Source organism: Lactuca serriola, chromosome 2 (genome assembly GCF_051521515.1).
Source record: "Lactuca serriola cultivar US96UC23 chromosome 2, Lser_US96UC23_V15, whole genome shotgun sequence".
Classification (NCBI taxonomy): domain Eukaryota; kingdom Viridiplantae; phylum Streptophyta; class Magnoliopsida; order Asterales; family Asteraceae; genus Lactuca; species Lactuca serriola.
Window position 1 is genome coordinate 52939 of NC_136409.1, and position 22090 is coordinate 75028.

General features: G+C 37.5%; 1 protein-coding gene and 2 pseudogenes across 2 annotated transcripts; all 3 read right to left on the reverse strand.

The window, feature by feature from the left end:
* Positions 1-443: 443 nt before the first annotated feature.
* LOC145090211 (transcription termination factor MTERF4, chloroplastic pseudogene) lies at positions 444-2276 on the reverse strand (annotated as a pseudogene).
* A 537-nt stretch (positions 2277-2813) lies between these two features.
* LOC145085875 (exosome complex component RRP4 homolog) lies at positions 2814-6760 on the reverse strand. The gene is made up of 8 exons (XM_079023551.1): positions 6606-6760; positions 5101-5275; positions 4738-4839; positions 4607-4652; positions 4301-4390; positions 4027-4092; positions 3613-3681; positions 2814-3408 (listed from the first exon to the last, which is right to left on the reverse strand). The coding sequence occupies exons 2-8, from the start codon at positions 5253-5255 to the stop codon at positions 2959-2961; spliced, it is 978 nt and encodes a 325-aa protein (XP_078879677.1). The 5' UTR covers positions 5256-5275; positions 6606-6760; the 3' UTR covers positions 2814-2958.
* A 951-nt stretch (positions 6761-7711) lies between these two features.
* On the reverse strand, positions 7712-12126 carry LOC145090212 (exosome complex component RRP4 homolog; annotated as a pseudogene). Its single transcript, XR_013701433.1, has 8 exons — positions 11955-12126; positions 11630-11731; positions 11499-11544; positions 11193-11282; positions 10975-11040; positions 10587-10617; positions 8360-8395; positions 7712-8163 (listed from the first exon to the last, which is right to left on the reverse strand). The product of XR_013701433.1 is annotated as an exosome complex component RRP4 homolog (transcript).
* Positions 12127-22090: the final 9964 nt, after the last annotated feature.

The following is a 22090-nucleotide window of genomic DNA, read 5'->3' on the forward strand; positions in this document are numbered from 1 at the left end:
AGCTCGAGCTCAAGCATCATATAACTTAAACGAGCCCGAGCCAAGCCTGACCAAGCTCGGGCTCGGCTCGGCTCGTTTGCACCCCTAGTGCCAGGTTTTAAACCCTTGACTTTCCTTTAAGATTGTCACCCTTCATCTACTTGGCTCCCCTTACAGGGACAACAATGATAATTTTGAGCCCCTATAAGCCTTAAATTGTGGGCTACCACCATGGTTTTAAGTTGGTCAAGAAGTTATTGGGCTATTATGTAACTTTGGGCTTTGGCCTTTGGGCCTCGGGTGTTACACGTAAGTAGAAGTATATAACTATCTTGTTCTCATCCTTTGTCTAAAAGGGTGTGTCCTTATAATGATGATCGATAAAGATACAAGAAAATACATATAGAAACACCATTACAATTTTAACTTCTAAAACCTGTTTTAGACATTGATTTGCATAACTGTTCACTAATTTGTAAGTACTATTTTCTGTCATCGATTATGAAAACTAATACATGGGAGAGACAAAAATAAAGTGACATAATGTAAGATATGGTACATACCTCATAATATTTTGAGATCATGTAGGCTCCATTAAATCCATTCTTGTGCTAGCATAATCAATATGCTACAAGTAGTCTTCATCACTGTCCTCATCAAAATCAGAATCCGATCCATCATTTCTGGGTTCCATTAAAGTATTCATATCAAATGAGGAATCATCTTCCATCTCCTCCATATCTATCGTGTCATAATTCATCCGTTCCTCAAATTTCGCATCAGAACAGTTAAGAAGCCAAGCAAGAGAACATTTAAGTCCCTGTTTAGCAACCATCTGATGCCTTGGTCTTATAGTCGACTCCAAACCATAAGCAAAAAAAGCCGGAAAATCAGCTAACTCATCAAACTCTCGTCCCATCTTGCTTTCAAAATAATTAAAATTTAATTTCATTATATCCATATTCAAGGCAAGCAACTGTGGACACCCAACGACCATCTTTTTCACTTGATCTAATGAGAACCCACAATTTTTCAAAAACTCCACATGCTTGATAACCGGTGTGTTACTCAAGCTCACAATCTGTGGCATTTTCTCGATAATTTTTCCAAAATCTTCATGACTGAAATCGATTATGGAATTGAGGAAGCTTTGTTGTTTCAGCAACCTTGACCCAAGGTCCAAACCTATAATTTCAGGATACTATGCAATGACAGAGGAAATAGACGCCTCCCTGACACCAAATTGTTTTAGGGAGTTGACATTTGGTTTGACTTTTTGTTCAAGTCCGAACCCGAGTATGTGGGGTCGTGTTTCGATTAGCCTGGCAACAGCTAATGTTGGTATTCCGAAACTTTCAAGATAATCAACAAAGGGTTTAATCACTCTTCCAACTCTCATTCCAAGAATCTCTGGATATCGAGTCAAAACCCCACCAATTTATCTTCTTGCAACTCCAATTCCCACCAAATAAGCTACAGATGTGCTCATTGTCCCTTCAAGTTTATACCCCAAAACTTCCGGATACTTTTCAAGAACTCTAGGAACGTCATTTGGTTTGATGTCCATGCCTTCTAGATATTTAACAACAGGTGCAAGGTCTACCACAACACTGGCGTGAAGAACTTGAGGGTATCTTCTCAAGAAATCTGTCAAAGTAGATCGCCTAACACCCAACTTACCTAAATAATCAAGGACTGGGATCATGTTTTTCTTGACACTGCAACCAAGGACAAGAGGGTAATTGTTTATGTCTTCGATTGTTAACCCTAATGTGTGAAGAAAATCAACACGTTCTTTCATGACATCAACTGTTACAGGAAGCTCCAACCCATCAAGCTCATCTGGTTCTATACCGATACTTTTTAAGAAATCATAAACACGTGCTGGATTTGCAATCCTTTCTTTCTTCATTTCTAGTAAGCTGGCACGGCTGTATATTGATGAGGATCCTCCTTGTTTTCGGTTCATACAAACAGAGTCTGATTTTGATTTGGAGTCTAATGAGTTTGATGCATATGGTCTACTGGAAACAGAACATTGTAATTTCGTGATGAAATTGATTCTCTTCTGGTATTGATTTGAAATCAGTATAGCTGGTGTTAGAGGCTTGCAAAACGTAAGGGTAGATATCTCATGGTGCACAATTAAAATACTTGATTTTGGAATATGATTATAGCTTATCATCTTCATGCATACTGCACATCCACAAAAAGTGCAAAATTAGGAGTCTAGGGCTTCCAAAGGAGTACATGAGGACCCATTAGGCTTACTCAGAAGAACAGATGAACTTCAGGTTCATTGTTTACAAGAAAAAATTTAGTTTAACAATTATGATGATAGTTATGGACTTAACTGTTAAGAGTTGATGATATTAGGTATAAATGCAATATAAACAGAAAATTAAGAAGCTTAAGGATAAACACTACAAAAAAATATGAGAAATTTGAACTGTGCATTGAACATACATAAACTAGGTTTGTTCACAAAAGTGGAGAAAAAAACTACAAATGCATTTAGATGAATTCAAGGTCCTTTGTGTACAAAAAACATGGAAATGTAACTTCTAAAAGAAAAATTATGATAACACATGAAATTATGCTATGCCTTCTATTATTTTCTATTTCTCTTCCAAATTGTAAACTTTAAGCACAAATTCAACACAAACAGAAAAATAAAACCCTAAGGATAATCAGTGACAAGAATATTTGAAAGTTGAACAACAATCGAACATACAGGAATGTAAAATTATTTACAGCACATTGAACAAAACTGCGAGCACGAAACAGATGATTCAAGGATAACTTTTTAGAAGAAACATAGAAATGTAACGGAGTAAGGAGTAAAAATTCAAGTTGATCCACATTCCACAATCCAATAAATCCTTCAATGGTAATGATACAGATTAGTTTTCTATTAAGGAGTAAGGAGTAGAAACTATATATAATGGCCATACATATAGATTATATAAGATATGAATCTTATCGTTTTCTTTGAGTTGAGGTTGAGGAGCTTCTTCGCTCAGCTTCTCTTTCAGCAACCAAAACAGAAAACTCAGCAGCAAGCATCTCATGTATATTCAGGCCCTTGGAGCTGCTCAGATCAACAACCTCCTGAATCACATCAAGTGTAATGCTAAATCCCAATGTTGACAACACCCTGATAGCATTTGCAATCCTGCATATGTTTTGCCTGGTTTCTAATGGAGTGTAGGTCTGTTCTTGTTCTTCAAGGGTTGTTTGTGATTTGTTTGGGGGTTTAATTGGTTCGTCTTCTACCATGTTATCTTTAGTTTCGACATGTTCACCAACCCAGATGAAGCCATTACAACCAAGTATGAGGTCGATTCCATACTGTTGTAGATGATGGAAATGTTGTTTGCGCCTCTTTACTAGATATGGAGATACTGTCAGCATCTGACCCCTTTCTAGCTGCACGTGCAAATTAGTGAATTACCATCATCATTAAATCATTAAGCTAAAAAGAATCACATCATCCAAACTCATCTTCCATTAAGATACACCAACAGGCTCACAAAATGAAAAATTTTCTTGGAAGGAATTAGAATCTTTCCATACTTGTGGACAAGAAAAGACAACATAAACACATAGGTTACATGGTAAAGCAAGCCAAACCTTTCCATATTTCTGGCTCCTTGCTTGCAGTTGTAGACTACCATCACGCATGAAATCACGGACTTCAGCCTACAACAAACAGCATAATGATTAATCGGGGCATTCATCGAGTATAAATAACACAATGAATACTAAAGTGTTGTTTCTTTCTTTTTTACAAAATGGACTTAACTAAGTGAGTGTTTCTTTTTTACTTAATAGAGAAATTCAGGAAAATAATCAAATCTAACTTTTTTATATAAAGTTGCATTAATGTATTGGTTTCTTCCACTTTATCCAAGTGTATCGTCTTTTCTCAGATATGTTATAAACATCATTTATCCGGACAGCACTTCATTTCGGACAATACATGGAGTTTTAAAAAAAAAAAAGGCCTTTCTTGTATGAATAAACGCACGAGATTTATGGGCTTACACAGATGACGTCATTCTCTTCAAAAATGGTACGCATGTTGAGCTCATCAACTGCAGTCCGTCGCCTCTGCCAATTTAAGGATGGTCATGAGAAAGACAAAACACAACAATCCAAACAAGTTTGGAAATAACAAAGAAACAAAGTTGATAGGTACACTAATCTACACATCATACATCTTTCTCGCATTATAACAAAAAAAAAACTAAGCCAGGAAGCATACACAGAGCATTCATACACGTTAACATGACCATATGACATAGTGGGAGATATATACCTGGATTCCATCAGGTAAATTCATTGAAGAAAGCATCAATACCGCATCTTGGCTAAAATTAATCTCCAATCTCCACCGCTTTGGAGCAACCTTCATATATATCATGAAAAACAAAACTCTGTTAACCAAAATACTAACTACCCACTGATCAACTTAACAACACATTCCTCACTTGTATCAAACATTTTAACGCAACTGCTACAAATTTTATCTTTTCACTTGAGAAGAATTGCATATATGCAGGCAGATTAAGCTATTGGTATAGTACTAAAGTGAACAGAAGCAGTAAATCGAGTTAGGACTTGCCTCAATAACACGACCTACTATGATATCACCAACCTCAGGCTTATACCTACACCAATTTCAGATTCAGCATTAAGCATTTTGCTTCCACTCTTATGAAACATAAAAATTCAGGTAAATATATTGCTGATGACCTGGCTCTCAAAGTGCGAACATAGACCAATTTATTTACACGTTCGATTACTCCACACACGGTTGCCACGACCTCACCCTCAAGCTCTGTCGTCCCATGACCCCTAAAAATATTACAATATGGAAAAAAGAAGGAAAAAATCATTTCAAAATTTAAGCTTAACGCACGAATTCCATGATTCCTAAGACTACATTAGGATAAATGAGGATGGAAATGGACATGATTTGTAATTACAAAGTTGGTACTTGCTCATACTTTTCAGCATCGTTACATGCAGTACATAAATAAAAATCAAAATTCACATAAAACACACAATATAACATTTGCATATGGAAAGTAAACATTAGTTAGGGTTTATATTTACTTGAGAACACCATCTTCTTGGTTAACGGGGATAGAATCGGCCACAGTGACGGAAGCATCAGAATTGGTTCCTGAAGACAGAGATTCCAACAGTTCGAGTGCTCTTTGCAGCCTTAGTTTCTGTGTTTGATTCAATGATAGCTCAATGCCTCTCATCTCTTGAATTGTGTTTGAATCTGTTGTAAGAAAACAGACGCATAAACAAGGGGTGAGCATCAGGTGGTTTAGGCCCGTGATATTAGGTATAAATGCAATATAAACAGAAAATTAAGAAGCTTAAGGATAAACACTACAAAAAAGATGAGAAATTTGAACCGTGCATTGAACATACATAAATTAGGTTTGTTCACGAAAGTGTAGAACAAAACTACAAATGCATTCAGATGAATTCAAGGTCCTTTGTGTACAAAAAACATGGAAATGTAACTTCTAAAAGAAAGATTATGATAATACATGATGCTATAGGCATACATGCCTTCTATTATTTTCTATTTCTCTTCCAAATTGTAAACTTTAAGCATAAATTCAACACAAACAGAAAAATAAAACCCTAAGGATAATCAGTGACAAGAAGATTTGAAAGCTGAACAACAATCCAACATACAGAAATGTACACGAAACTGCGAACACGAAACAGATGATTTAAGGATAACTGTTTAGAAGAAACATAGAAATGTAATGGTTACAGAAATAGCGATTATGATAGAGCTTGTAATTGAGTTAATAGTTTATCCCTTCTATTCTTTTCTATTTCTGTTCCAAATTGCTAACAAGCAGTGATATTAAGAGGGTGTTTGGCTAAGCTTATTTAAAATGATAAGCACCTTTTAACTTATAGCTTATTAGCTTCCAGCAGTGTCAAAATTGACTTTCTACAAAAGTGTTTGGATTAGCTTATTAGGTATCAAAACGCTATAAGCTGATAAACACTTTTTAGTGGTTGGCAAAAAAAACTGCTTATATGCGTAAAATGACCAAAAAAGGCTTCCTTTTACATATAAGCATCTTAGGAACATCATTCAGAAACACTAGGAGGAAATCAGTAGCAACTCCGTAGCATCTATTGTTCATTCCCAAGTTACCAACATAAAAATTCAAAAGTTAAACATTAAAATATGTATATTATAATTGATAAGTGAAAACATGCATAAGTACTATCCCTCTCAGGCATTGATCAAACAGATCGCATGCAAACACATTCCAGTTTTTTACAGAACACTAGACACATCAGATTTCATACATTTAAACATTAAACACAATTAGCAAATCAGTAGCAGCAAAATAGTCGTAGAAATCAATTATCAATGAAAGTAAGAAATCACCTAACAGAATTCCAGGGAAGAACTTGAACTTGACGATTGATATTAAAAAAAAAATACTAATTTCGTATGTGAAGATTGAAATCACAGGAAAAGAAAACCTTTTGCATAAAATGAAATCGACCAACAGCGATTTCAAAGAAAGCAGAAAAAAGAATAAAGAAGAGAAAAGAAGGAAGAATAGAACCTGGGGTTGGGTGCGACGGAGTTGTGGCTATCGAATGTCTCCGGCCGGTGACTTCAAAAGGGGAGGCGACGGCGAGCAGGGTAGAGTCGACGTGAGGAGCAGATAGTTGTATTCGTAAGTACAAGGAGTAATCCACTTCACTCTTTTGATTATATCTGTGATATAGTCCCTCCTCTCCTATGACTTAACTGTGAATTTGGCCCCTTATATATGACTTATATTTGATTTAGTCCCTCTTCTATGACTCATCTGTGAAATTAGCCACCCGTTAATGACTTATATTTTATTTAGTCCGTCTTCTATGGCTGTATACTATTTCGACACCCATATAAATATAGTAATGAGAAATCATAAAATATATGGAAAATTTAATAATCCATTGGCAATAACCCAATAGAAAGGAGCAAAACCTAATAAAACCCCTAAAATGGAAAACAGCCCAAAAATGTTGTTTCTATAACCTAAACCAAAATATAGAACTAGCTATATAACACATTTTGTAGTTTACCGACTTACCCTTTAAGTTTTTTTATATTTCCTAAAAGATAAACACCTAAATAATTGTTGGAAGACAATATTAGATTTGTCTATATAAGTTTTTCTTTTTTTCATTTTCATTTTTGGGGGGTTTTTTAGATTCTTACATCAAATAAACCGTCATTTTACCTTGCACTAAAAAAGAACCTACAACTCTAAAAGACCATTTCTTCCTCTTAATTGTATGGGTACCTTGCCCACTTCAAGTTAAGTGAGTATTTGACATATTTTCATTACAGCTGCACACCTATCATGTATCATAAATTCATAATGGCTGCAAGAAAATCAAGCACTTACAAGTAAAAGATATAAACTGTGTTGTAAATCTCATGAAATGCAAATGCTAGCAGAAACAAAATTGTTACAGCTGTGAAAGAAAGAGAAAAAATTCAAGTTGATCCACATTCCACAACCAAATAAATCCTTCAATAGGAATGATACAGATTAGTTTTGTATTAAGGAGTAAGGAGTAGAAACTATTTAATGGTCATATATATATATATATATATATATATATATATATATATATATATATATATATATATATATATATATATATATATATGAATTTATCGTTTTCTTCGAGTTGAGGTTGAGGAGCTTATTCGCTCAGCTTCTCTTTCAGCAACCAAGACAGAAAACTCAGCAGTAAGCATCTCATGTATATTCAGGCCCTTGGAGCTGCTCAGATCAACAACCTCCTGAATCACATCAAGTGTAATGCTAAATCCCAATGTTGACAACACCCTGATAGCATTTGCAACCCTGCATATGTTTTGCCTGGTTTTTAATGGAGTGTAGGTGTATTCTTGTTCTTTAAGGGTTGTTTGTGATTTGTTTGGGGGTTTAATCGGTTCGTCTTCTACCATGTTATCTTTAGTTTCGACATGTTCACCAACCCAGATGAAGCCATTACAACCAAGTATGAGGTCGATTCCATACTGTTGTAGATGATGGAAATGTTGTTTGCGCCTCTTTACTAGATATGGAGATACTGTCAGCATCTGACCCCTTTCTAGTTGCACATGCAAATTACCATCATCATTAAATCATTAAGCTAAAAATAATCACATCATCCAAACTCATCTTCCCTTAAGATACACCAACAAGCTCACAAAATGAAAAAATTTCTTGGAAGGAATTAGAATCTTTCCATACTTGTGGACAAGAAAAGACAACATAAAAACATAGGTTACATAGTAAAGCAACCCAAACCTTTCCATATTTCTGGCTCCTTGCTTGCAGTTGTAGAGTACTATTGTGACATCCCCAAATTCACGGCCAGAAAAGACCGGTTTAATTTATGCTTTTAAAATAAAATCAGAGTAAATCCATTGATTTAAAAAGAGTTGCGGAATTTGTTCCCAAAACAAAATATGATAAAATAAAGTTTATCAAAGCATTTCTTAAAGAAATATATTATAAAACTCGGGATGTCATGTTCCGATACAAATCAAAAGCATAAACAGTACAATACAGGCCTTACAACAGTTTCACACAACCATAGGCATATAAACAAATAACTTGATGATTCATCCATCTTAGGCTCTTGCGCCACTTCCTGTAATACAAATAAAACTGAGTGGGTCATGCTTGGGAGTCTGGTGAGCATATAGGGTTTTCAACCCACAATAAATAATTATATTTAATTTCACCAACCAACATTAACCCGATTACCCATTCCCGTTATCCTCACTTTACGTCCCTAAAATAACATTTATAACAAGGGACCTAATCTAGGAAGTTCATCGGGACAGACATTACTGCAAAGGGGTTTCCTCAACAATAGATGTCCTAAAGGCAACCATGAGGGGGATAGAGTACACCGGTGAACACATCGTTCACAAACATATACAGGTTATGAACTTGCTAGCATTCCATTGGACAGTCTAGAAGGTGTATGTGGTCGTCATCCATACTCCGCTAGATGACTAGATTAACAACAACAACATCGAGGCTTCTCATCATTTTATTTCACACGTCAACTATCTATCCATGTTATACCCAACAGTTTTGTAGATAATATACATATACAATTTTAAATCTTGTGAAAATATATATTCATTGAATACGCAAACCAGATAACAGATAATATATAAACACATAGCACATATTTTATTCATATCTATGTGTTAGAAGAAAGGGTATATATACTCACACCAGATAACAAATAATATGTATAAACACATAACACACATTTTATAGAGATTCTTCATATCTATGTGTTTAGAAGAAAGGGTATATACACTCACACCAGATAACAAATAATATGTATAAACACATAACACGTATTTTATAGAGATACTTCATATCTATGTGTTTAGAAGAAAGGGTATATACACTCATGCCAGATAAGATGATTATCGGACAACACTACGACTCTTTAAGTAGTATTCTTTGATGAAACTGGAATATCTTCACACAGCGGGCTTCTTGCGGGCAGAGCTTCAGCTTGAATGGATAGAAAGAGTATAAAGAGTGAAAGAATAGGTTGAAGGTGTGAAGAATTAGGCAGTCCCGAGCCTTAATTTATAGTGCTCTGGGTGCTCCACTACCTGCTTAGTGCTCCACTACCTGCTCCACTAATTGCTCAGTGCTCCACTACCTGCTTGATGCTCCACTAACTACTCCACGTCGTGAACCCTGTCTGATCTCGAAGTTTGTGTTCCGAACTTTCAAAAATTCATATCTTTCACATATGAACTCCGTTTTTGACGTTCTTTATACCCACGCGTAGGTGAGATTATGCTCTACAACTTCATTTAGACTCCGTCGGCTAATTTTGACTTTATTTTATTATATTATTTTTAGTAGGTCGGGACAGGAAAACTCCGTTATAAATTCATAACTTCTTCGTTAGACATCCGTTTTCGTCTGTCTTTTTACCGTTGCACTACTATAGACGAGATCTTCGATTCTCATTTAGATTGATTCGGCAAGAAATCACTCGATATCATATTCAAACTTTGGGCTGTATACTGTTAAGTAAAAACTTCGAAAAATCATAATTTCCTAATACGAAGTCAGATTTAGACGTTCTTTTTATGTACGCTCTCGGTTTAACGTATCCTACGACTTTTTTTTAGATCACTAAGGCTAAATATCACTCTATCGTGATTTCACTATTTACGTCACGTAGTGTCGTACCGGTTATGTCGCAAAACTTTGACGGGTCTTAACATCTTCGTTATAACTCGGATTTCAGCGTTATTTATATATCCGGGATCCTCTTCACGACCACTACAACTTCATGTATCGATATTGGGTTTATCTAACATTTTATTTTTACTCTTATTTTATCCTTAATTTAATTAAATCGCAACAATTAAGCATAAAACACATAATACTCAAATAATACATTTTTATTATTTCAAAATGAGTTACAAAGGTTAACCTAGACTATTACATCATCATTAATGTCTAGCCTAAAAACATAGGCGTTACAACCATCGCGCATGAAATCACAGACTTCAGCCTACAACAAACAACATAATGATTAACGGGGGCATTCATCGAATATAAATAACACAATGAATACTAAAGTGTCGTTTCTTTCTTTTTTTACAAAATGTACTTAACTAAGTGAGTGTTTCTTTTTTACTTAATGCAGAAAAGAGAACTTAATAGAGAAATTCAGGAAAAGAATCAAATCTAACTTTTTTATATAAAATTGCATTCATTTATTGGTTTCTTCCACTTTATCCAAGTGTATCGTCTTTTCTCAGATATGTTATAAACATCATTTATCTGGACAACAATTCATTTTGGACAACACATGAAAGAGGTAAAAAAAAAAAAGCCTTCAATAAACGGACGATATTTATGGGCTTACACAGATGACGTCATTCTCTTCAAAAATGGTATGCATGTTGAGCTCATCAGCTGCAGTCTGTCGCCTCTGCCAATTTAAGGATGGTCATGACTCATGAGAAAGACAAAATACAACAATCCAAACAAGTTCGGAAATAACAAAAGAAACTAAGCCATGAAGCATACACATAGCATTCATGCATGTTAACATGACCATATGACATAGTGGGAGATATATACCTAGATTCCATCAGGTAAATTCATTAAAGAGAGCATCAATACCGCATATTGGCTAAAATTAATCTCCAATATCCACCGCTTTGGAGCAACCTTCATATATATCATGAAAAACAAAACTCTGTTAACCAAAATACTAACTACCTACTAATCAACTTAACAACACATTCCTCACTTGTATCAAACATTTTAACGCAACTGCTACAAATTTTATCTTTTCACTTGAGAAGAATTGCATATATGCGGGCAGATTAAGCTATTGGTATAAAACTAAAGTGAACAGAAGCAGTAAATCGAGTTAGGACTTGCCTCAATAACACAACCTACTATGATATCACCAACCTCAGGCTTATACCTACACCAATTTCAGATTCAGCATTAAGCATTTTGCTTCCACTCTTATGAAACATAAAAATTCAGGTAAATAGATTGCTCATGACCTGGCTCTCAAAGTGCGAACATAGACCAATTTATTTACACATTTGATTACTCCACACACTGTTGCCACGACCTCACCCTTAAGCTTTGTCGTCCCATGACCCCTAAAATATTACAAATGGAAAAAATCATTTCAAAATTTAAGCTTAACGATCCTATAAACCACGAATTCCATGATTCCTAAGAGCTAAGACTATATTAAAATAAATGAGGATGGAACAATTTCTAGTATCGTTACTTACATGAAATAAAAATCAAAATACACATAAAACTCACAATATAACATATGCATATGGAAAGTAGACATTAGTTAGGGTTTATATTTACTTTAGAACACCATCTTCTTGGTTAACAGGGATAGAATCGGCGACGGTGACAGAAGAATCAAAATTGGTTCCCGAAGACAGAGATTCCAACAGTTCGAGTGCTCTTTGCAGCCTTAGTTTCTGTGTTTGATTCAATGATAGCTCAATGCCTCTCATCTCTTGAATTATGTTTGAATATGTTGTAAGAAAACAGACACATAAACTAGGGGTAAGCATCATGTGGTTTAGGATGTTTTCGGGTTAGTCGGGTTGGTGTTCATCACCAATCATAATAAGTTGGTTTAATCGGTTTACAGGTACATCGGGTTTGGTTACCCAGCTAACAAATTCCCCAATCTGGTTTGGTAATTGACTTAGCTTTTGACCACCAGTGGATATCATTAATAAGAACATGAATGATTGATCTTGATAATGTACTTTTTAGTCAGAAATCATTCATCATTATACTAACGAATCGCTAAAATCATGTTTCTATTTCTTGCATAGAACTCCAAGTAAAAATACCAAAAAGACTCTGAAATGTAAACTCTTCCAGACTCTTGTTACTCGATTAGTAAAGGGAACAACCACAACTTTGCAGCAAAATTAGAAATACAGATAAACAATAAGTAATATACTCTTAACAAGAAAAATCAAAGCTAAGACTTCAAATTTTGTACTGGAGCAGGAGGAGAAAGTCGTCGGTTGAAGCAGGAGGTTGCCGGAGGTCGTTGTGTCTTCGTCGTCTGCAGTTGAGAACGCGAAGAGAGTTGTGCGAGAGGAGTAAGAGTGTGTGTGAGAACGAGAGTATTGAAATTTAGGGGGTGTTGTACTCTTTTTCTTATTTGACGCAATTATTGAAATTTAGGCCATAAACCTTAAAGGCTTAAACCCTTGTTTTCAATTACAAAAAACCCTACCTTGTCTGAAATTTAGGCCCAAATTTAAAAAGGCTATATGGTTCAATCCGGACGTGGTTTTGGATGAAATATTTGACCAATTATCGTAGAAAAAATCAACATATTTGAGTTATGTATTGAAAAATTTAAGTAGATGCAATTCTTTTGACCTAAAAATACCATATTTTTAGTTGACCGTTTAAAAAAATTTGTTTTTACGTATTATCCAATATTAGCTAACGACATGGCATTTAGTGTTGAACCACTTGATTTGATTTGTCCAAATTTAGTGCTTGAACTTTTTTTTTTCAATATAAAAACCAAACTAAATTCCGAATAATTCAAACCAAACCAAAAACTGAATCACAATTTGGCTTTGTTTGGTTTGGAAACCAACAAAATCAGATATTAATGTTATAAAATAAAATATGAATTTTTAATTTTTCAAACATAAAAATCAAAGTTTCAAAGGTTAACACTTTGTTAACATAAATAAAAAAAAAAATGATAATTACCTTAGCGCCTTGTTCCTAAGTTTTTTTTGTAAATTCGATAGAGGAAAAGGAATGAAATATTGAGAAAAAGAAAAGGAGCGGAAGAAAAAAAATCTTTATTCCGAGTTTTTGAGTTTGAAAAAAATGAAAGGAAAATTTTAAGTTTTTTATGTTCCCAAGTAGGGAGGAAAAAGAAAATAAAACTTAAAAATTTTCTTTCTCCTCACTTTCTTCACAAACCCGTCCAATTTTTGAGGAAAATTTTGACGAAAAATATGGCTCCAAAATCTTTTTCTTCTCCTCATTTTCCTTCCATTAATGAAACTCGGAAATACGATTTGCCTTCGACATCCCCCACTTTTCCTTCATATCCATCCTTAAGTATAACTAAGGAACAAAGCGTAATAGTTACAACTTACGGACACAATAACTTTTAGATTATAATGTCCATTACCTAATGTTGTAAAACACGCCGAGTTGGCCGATTACTCCTCCGAGTACTCACTACTTGGCCCCTTACCGAGGCAAGTTACAGAATCTCGAGTACTCCCCAATCGGCCCCTTACTGAACTGAGTAGTGTTGTAAAAATCGGTCAACTCGGTGATTAATATGTATAACATACTTAATGATTTATTATTTAACATACACGCATGTGGTTATTACTACATATATATCTTAAATTTCCAATAATTATTCACGAAGTGAGACAATTATGTGCTTTTCAGTTTTTGTGTATTCACAGGTATCTAATTTTGTTATATATTTCAATCAACTTATGATTTTGACATATATAATTTCCTATAAAATATTTCTACATGAATTACCGAATCCGAGTACTCGCGAGTACTCCCGAGTACTCGCGAGTACTCCCGAGTACTCGCTACTCAGTAGTCGACCGAACAGGTACCGAGTAACGAGTTCTACAACATTGCCATTACCTCGCATTAAATTACACCGTTTATCTTAAAAAAATGGCTATAAGGTTATAAGTTAGCCGACCCTAAGGGAGTACCAGCTGTATGACCGTACAAGATAAGACCCTATTTTTTTTATTAAATTATATAGTTAATACGTGTATATATTTATAACATCCCAAAAAGTAAGACAAAAATTTCAATTTTTCAAACAATATAACCATCATGCAAAACATGTTCATAAAACCATGATAGGATCAGAGTATGATCAAAACATCCAAATACATCATAGTCAAATAAAAAGCGGAACGATATGGTATGTGCGATGAGATCACCCCGATCTCTTCCTCTTGTATTCGGAAGTACCTGAAACATAAACTGAAAACCATAAGCATGAAGCTTAGTGAGTTCCCCAAAACACCACATACCATTCATATCAAACATATAACAGGCCCCGCCCGACATCGAGCTCCGCTCGAAACAAATCTATCAGATCTATGAGATGGGCCCCAACTCATCACATTCATCAGGCCCTGCCTAGCATTGGACCCCTCTCAGTATACATATAAACACATAACACATGCAAGAATCACAAAGATAAATAACATATAATATACTTATCAGGCCCCACCCGGTATACATACCTCATACTACACATGAAAGAGTCACGCAGGCAACTAACATCCTAATCATGATAATCATGGGCCGACATTGGTGCCTTCGACCCGCTAAATACTGTGAGGAGACTCGCCTCAAGCTGCTGAATATCTCAAATAAAAGCTCGGACTGCTGATCCGGAAAATCCTCGCGCTAGCATCATTAAATAATAACTAATTAATAATTGATCCACAACCCTTAGCTGGAATCCTATTCTAACTGTCCAAAACTCAGGGTAAAAGTCCATTTTACCATTTCCTTACTTGGCCCAAAATCCAAGGCTCAAACTAATAGCACCAAAAGCCCAATATGACCCAACTTCCTAATTTGGCCCAAAACCCATCATTGGCCTAATCCAAGAAGGCTCAAATTCCTAAATGACACCTAAAGCTCCAAATCGGCCCAAGCACAAGAAGGCCCAAATACAGAAAACTAGTGGCCCATTAAGGCCTAAAAAGCCAAAACAATGTCGCATGCCAAACCAGTCCTTGGTCTGTAACATCTTGTTCTTGATTGTTTTGTGATTTAAGGCACGTGGGACTTAATCCAAGTATGAGAAGGTTTTGAGCCTCTTAAAGAGAAAGGTTCAGGCCCTTTTAGGATGTAGGTAAGGTAGGTTGTGTGATAAAAGAGTTCGGTTTGTGATTTAGAGCCCAAATGTATTGTTAAAGGCGCTGGTTTGGGCTTTTCATGGATTTTGGATCTGAGTTCAAGTGGGATTCAGGAGGAATAAAGTTGATAGAAGTGTAGGGCTTCTCGTTACCTTTTCGTGGAGATAAGTATCATCAGAAACGGATATATAATGAAGAAGTTATGGCCTTCATAAGTTTTGTGGTTTCAGGCCTAGCCGAGTACGTTGGGCGTACACAAAGCATACATTGGGCGTACTAGTGAAGAAGGAAGTACGTTGGGCGTACTTTGGAGTACGTTGGGCGTATTGACCAGGGGTGGTCACAAATGTTCTTCGGAGTACGTTGAGCATACGCTAATCAGATTTGAACCCTATTTTAGGGTCTTAGACCTTATTTAAGCTCCTTATCTCATAACCTAACCCTAATATATTCAGCTCCATCCCTCTAAACCCTAAAAATCGACCCTAAGCCTCCATTTGAGTTATTCTTGAGTATTTTGGTGATTTAGTGAGTTTTTGCTGCATATTGTGGAAGAAGGAGTTCCTTGAGGAAGCATTGCTTGGCTTGGATCTTGTGGATCCAAGCCCTAATCATGTTGATCTAGCTCCAGAAAGCATAAAGTTTGAATCTTGGTGACTTTCTCATGTGGATCTAGTGGGGTGATGACTTCTTATGTTTGGCCTTTGAAGAAGAAGGAGATTTGAAAGAGGATACCTTGAGTATCTAGCTTTTGGATCTATGTTCTACTCTTGTTGGTGCCTCTTCCAGAGGTATCAAGTTTGAAACTTGCTTATTGTTGTGTTAGTCTTGTTTTGGGTCCATTTTAGGGTTTTTGGTCCCAAAGATTGAAGCTTTATGAGTTGTTGAACTCCATAGCCTAATATATGTCCCTTTGAGTGTTTCTAGTGGAGTGGATTCATAAAAATGAGGCCTTGGACGTTGGAACCACCTTATGCATGAGATATGAGCATTTTGGGGAGTAAAGAGTGAGAGTTTTTGTGTTTGGGACTTGTTAAGCCATGCAAAGGCTTAAAGTCACGAGCTTTATTGAGTATAAGCCTCTATGGAGTCCAGATCTAAGAGTGTAGCTATGGTCTTAACGGATTAAGACCAAGGGAGTGGAGATAACAATCCTGGACGTATGTTGAGTGTAATTCCAGTACGCCCCTCGTACTGACCAAGTGTCCCCGATGGCCAATCTGGATTCGTAGGTACGCTGAGCGTACCAAGGGAGGTATGCCCTGCGTAACCTCAGTATGGAATTTTGGGCTAAATCTCATTTTGGGCCTTGAGTGTTGGGCCTGGAGTTTGGGCTGGTTGCAATAGAGTTTTGGACTAGAGGAATATATATATATATATATATATATATATATATATATATATATATATATATATATATATATATATATATATATATATATAATAGCTTTGGGCCCTTGAGTGGGCTTGCCATTTAGATTTGAGAGTTAGGCCTCGGGTGAGTCCATTTATTATTAGGCCTTGGTGGGCCCAATGCGTTTAGCTTATTGATGGGTTAGTTAGTAGGCTACCTTTATACCTAATGAGTGAGAGTTTGGACTTAGTTCCTAATTGGGTGAATTGTGGGTTTGGCTCAAAGATAGAGACCGGTGCGTAGCAGCAGCGTTTTAAGGGGATGTTCATCTTTCGAGGTGAGTCTTTTCACTATACTTTAGCTAGAGTGGTAATTATGTGTGGCCAGAGGGTCTTATATGCTTGCTTGAGTTATGTATTTTCTGTGTGATATGTGTTGTGTGCTATATTATGTGATAATTAGACCAGACCAGAGGGTCCAACGAACAATGAGACCGGAGGGTCCTCACATAGACCGGACCAGAGGGTCCAACAAGCAGTGAGATCGGAGGGTGCTCACTGAGACCAGACCAGAGGGTCCAACAAGCTGTGGGACTGGAGGGTCCCACTGAGACACATTAACCAGAGGGTCTTACAGAGCTATAGCCTCGAGTGGCTAATTATTTGTGTGTGGTATTTTGGGGAACTCACTAAGCTTCATGCTTACCGTGTTATGTGATATGTGTTTCAGGTTTTCTCAGGATCACGGGAAAGCACCGACTTGATTGTACACAACAGAGAAAGAGTTATGTTTTGAGGATCTTGGGTTATAAATCAAAAAATTATGGAGTTGTGTTTTCTAAATTAAATAAATAAGATTTTTGTGAAATGTGTTATGAGAATCATATGCTTTTAAAGCGAAAAATTTGTTCGAAAGTTTATGGCGTTACAAGTTGGTATCAGAGCCTTGGTTTCAAGAATTCAGATGCACCTTCGGTCAAGTCTGAACTCAAACTAAGGATTTGAGAAAATATTTCAAAAGAAATGATTTTCTAAAACGAGCAAGAGTTTCTAAGAGAAAAAACGAGAAAGAGCAATGTGTACAATCAGCCAGAGCCCGAACGGTGATTTCCCAAAATAACCTTACTTATTTATGTTATGAGTTATTATTGAGATATTAGTGATGCATACTAGAAGATAGGTTAGGCATTTCATATATTAGGGCTAGAGTTGCCTGATTCGTGATGCCTTAGCCTAGGAGTTGTTGTTATCTGTGATGTGCTTTGAGTATATGCGGAGTAAGAGTATCTAGCCGGAATCTTTTTGAGAGAGCTTTGAGTAGAGGAGTAATCTAGGAGAGATACCTAGATGAGTATTAGAGGAGCCTATTGAGGAAGTAGTTAGATACTCGCGAGGGGTAAGGTTGCTTGAGTTCGGTGATACCTTTGAGTGTGTGTAGAGCAAGTGGAGTTGTAACCTAGAGTGGTTTTACGTGATGGTGGAGATTATTCGATGCCCGAATGTTGCTTGCTTCGTGCTTTGAGGGACTCTTGATGATGGGAGTCAACTACTAAGTGAATATGACGATATTCAGAAGGTAGATGGCTGGCATCATAAGGAGTTCTTCAGCAGCTGATGGCAGAAAAGTCTGAGAACCTAGGAGGAGCCTAGGGAGTGACCTTTGTCAGATGAGTATGGTGATAGAGAAGAGTATTCGCAAGAGAGCAACCAGGTATGACGGGATTAGTGTTTAAGGAGGTTGACCAGCTACTTAGGAAATCTGGGATGATCCGTGAGGAAAGTATGGGTAGATGTGGCAGGTAGTATGGGCCCGTACTACTGAAAGCAGAGGACCCATACTCGATACAGGGAAAATTCCAGAGGTTCTAAGTAGCAGACTGAGAGGTGATCACATGGTTCGAGTACCTTGATTCGTAGCAGATTGAGAGGTGATCACATGGTTCGAGTACAATGATTCGTAGCAGATTGAGAGGTGATCACATGGTTCGAGTAACATGATTCATGGCGGTTAGTGCTTCTGGTTTTACCAGTTATCCTGTTGTGATTGAGTAGTTTGAGGTTAGATATGATAGAGTGTGGGGCCAGAGGGCCATGTCTAGCAAGTTTCAATGGAGCATACCTTGAGAGGGAGATTGAGTTAGCTTCCGAGAGAATTTATTGGTGAGGTGCCATCTGGAGTTGCAAGACTCAAGGATGAGTAGAGATGATGCTTATTGGAGGATCGCGATCTTAGTTGAGCAATCGACCGATAAAGGGGGCGTCACCCCCTGTGACTAGAGTTATGATGTCCCCATTTCCCGGGAGAAGCAAAAAAGAGGACGAGCTTCCGGTTTCAGAGTTTGGAGGTAAACCCTGTGGGGTAGCATAGGGTTGCCACCTTTTCACCAGAGTATTTGGCCAGTATGTTTGCTGTGAGGTATTTTTATACCATGAGAGAGTTGTTAATGGGACTAAGATAGAAGAGAACAAGAAGGTGCCTTATTAAGGGAAACATACTTTTAGTAGTAGTTTCAGGTGATCAAGAGGAGTATATCGGGGCGGTGGCCTTCGTTTTTTGCATTGTGTATCTACTGTGAGAGTGAGGTCTCTTGCTTTTATGATGATTCCCACGATGGGAGGCTGGTCAAGGAATCAGAGACGAGGTGCGTGATAGTGCATTATGCATGAACCGAGAGTCAAGACTAATTCATAACAGTTGGGGTATCCGACGGTGTGTCAGTCAGAGGCTTAGAGATGTCTAGAGGCAGTCACGTGGGGAGGATTCTGAGATTTTGTCTAAGTTACGGATATGTGGAGTTACTTGGTTTCCATTGGGAAGATCATTAAAGTGATTACGTGGTACATTCCAAGAGTCAAGTGTGATATACCTTGTGAAACAGTCTATGGAGTAGATTGTTGGTATGCCAATTGGTGATGGTTCGAACCCTGAGTGGGGGAGAACTGGGTATTTGGTGAAAGAGTTGAGGTTTGATGCAAGATGATATATGTGTATGTGGTTACGAAAGGGTGAGTGAATCCACAGCGGTTAGCCGTGGGTCAGAGAATTTATTGTGGCTAGGAATTTTTCGGGTTTGCAAATGTTGAGTTCGAGGCGGTTGGGTAGCTGAGTTCAGGGTGCAATAGCTGAGATTTGTGGTTATAGGTATAGATTGTGATTTATACTTCAAGAGGGGTAGCAGTTGATTTGTCAACCAATATCATAGTCGGTATGAGTAGTTTCGCATGGGTGGTGATCAGTAGAGGATGGAGCTTCGGATTTTCGTCAATGTGTTTTCAGTCATTGACAATTCCTCTGTGTTTCAATGTGTGAGATGGGAATATTTCAAGGTTTTGAGTGCTTAAGTAGAAGAGGGTATCATGGTAGTACGGGGAGCCGTAGTACTCACTAGTCAGCATGGGAGTGTCGTGATACTACGGGGAGCCGTAGTATTTACTGGATAGCGGGAGAGTGTTGTGATACTATGGGGAGCCGTAGTATTCTCTATTCAGTGAGAGAGTGTCGTGATCCTGTGGGGAGCCATAGTATTCATTGGTTAGCAAGAGAGTTTTGTGATACTGCGGGGAGCCGTAGCATTCACGAGTCAGTGAGAAGATGTTGTAAGTCTGCGGGGAGCCGTAGCCTTCATTAGTCCATAAAGGAGCATCTTAATACTACCGGGGGGGGGGGGACCGTAGCACTCAATAGTTGATAATGGTGAATATTGTTCTGCGGGGAGCTGTAGTATTCACTAGTCATAGTATGACGTAGAGAAGTTCTTAGGTTTGGGTAGCCTTACCACTTGAGTCTTCGGAAACCTAGTTGTAGGACCAAGGGCGAGACTGGGGTCTCCGTGACGGTCGGGAATCGTTATATATTTCGGGTAGAGAAGGGATTATTTTAATCAGAAGGAATTGGATAGATGGTGTGTGCATAAATTCGCGAATCGCGGGTAGGGGTTGAGTATCAGATTGGAAATGAGTGGTTCCAACTCTGCTGTTGAATCAGATTCTCGAGTTAAGTTTGGGAAAACTTGTGTATTGAGTAGGCAAGATGAGGTTCCGGATTCGTAAATGGGTTTCATTTTGAGGAGTATTGATCTCCATCTGATGTCTTAAACCGGAGTGGGATAGTTTCATTGGTATGGGAAGAACCGCGAGACACATGGAACCAGTAGCTGGTAGACGGTAGAGGTTGGAGGTGAGACGATTTCATATGGGGTTGTAGTATTCAATTGGGGTAAAGAGAACGTCATGACTTGTGTGTCACGATGGTCTAAGATAGTTATTATGAGAAGGAAGCCAATAAATTGTTTTATTGGGTGTGCAGTGGGTAGCCTTTGGAGGTCCAACTGTTGGGTAGGGAGTTGACCTGGTGTTCAGTGTCGGAAGGAACATTTGAGAGGACCTGGGCTTATGATTAAGGGTTCCAGAGGATTGTTCTGGTCTGGATTGACCGCTTTCTTGTTTCTGAGGACAGAGTTTTGAGGATCATTCCTTCATAAGAGTTCTGATAGTTGTTCAGGTGGTGGGTCCTTAATGGGATATGACCTTTCCGTCCCTTTTGGGTTACGACCGGGATCGATTATTGAATAAGAATTGGTAGAGTGTTCTTAGAGAATGTTATTTGATAAGCGATTAACAAGATAATATTTGCGAGGGTGGTGTGGAAGGGAGACAGACCACTAGAGTTTTCAAGTTCTGGAGAGACAGATCGAGTACCGCAGTGGCAGAAGGGTTTGTCCTTCTTCGGGGTCGGGAGTTCCTGTTGGGTTTAGGTGTTTTTAGAAGAGATTGTTGTATGATATGAGCTCCTTTTTTTGGTTCTTCTCGGATTATTGGGTTCGACCTATGTGTTGATAAGGAGCGATTTCGAGGGCGAAATCTAATTCAAGTGGGGGAGAATCGTAACATCCTGTTCTGGATTGTTTTTTGATTTAAGGCCTGTGGGCCTTAATCCGAGTATTGAGGCTTTGAAAGAGAAAGGTTTAGGCCCTTTTGGGATGTGGGTAAGGTAGGTTGTGTGATAAAAGAGTTCGGTTTGTGCTTTAGAGCCCAAATGTATTGTTAAAGGTGCTGGTTCGGGCTTTTCATGAATTTTGGATCTGAGTTCAAGGGGGCTTCAGGAGGAATAAAGTTGATAGAAGTTTAGGGCTTCTCGTTACCTTTTCATGGATATAAGGATCGTCGGAAACATATTTATAATGAAGAAGTTATGGCCTTCAGAGGTTTTGTGGTTTCAGGCCCAGCCGA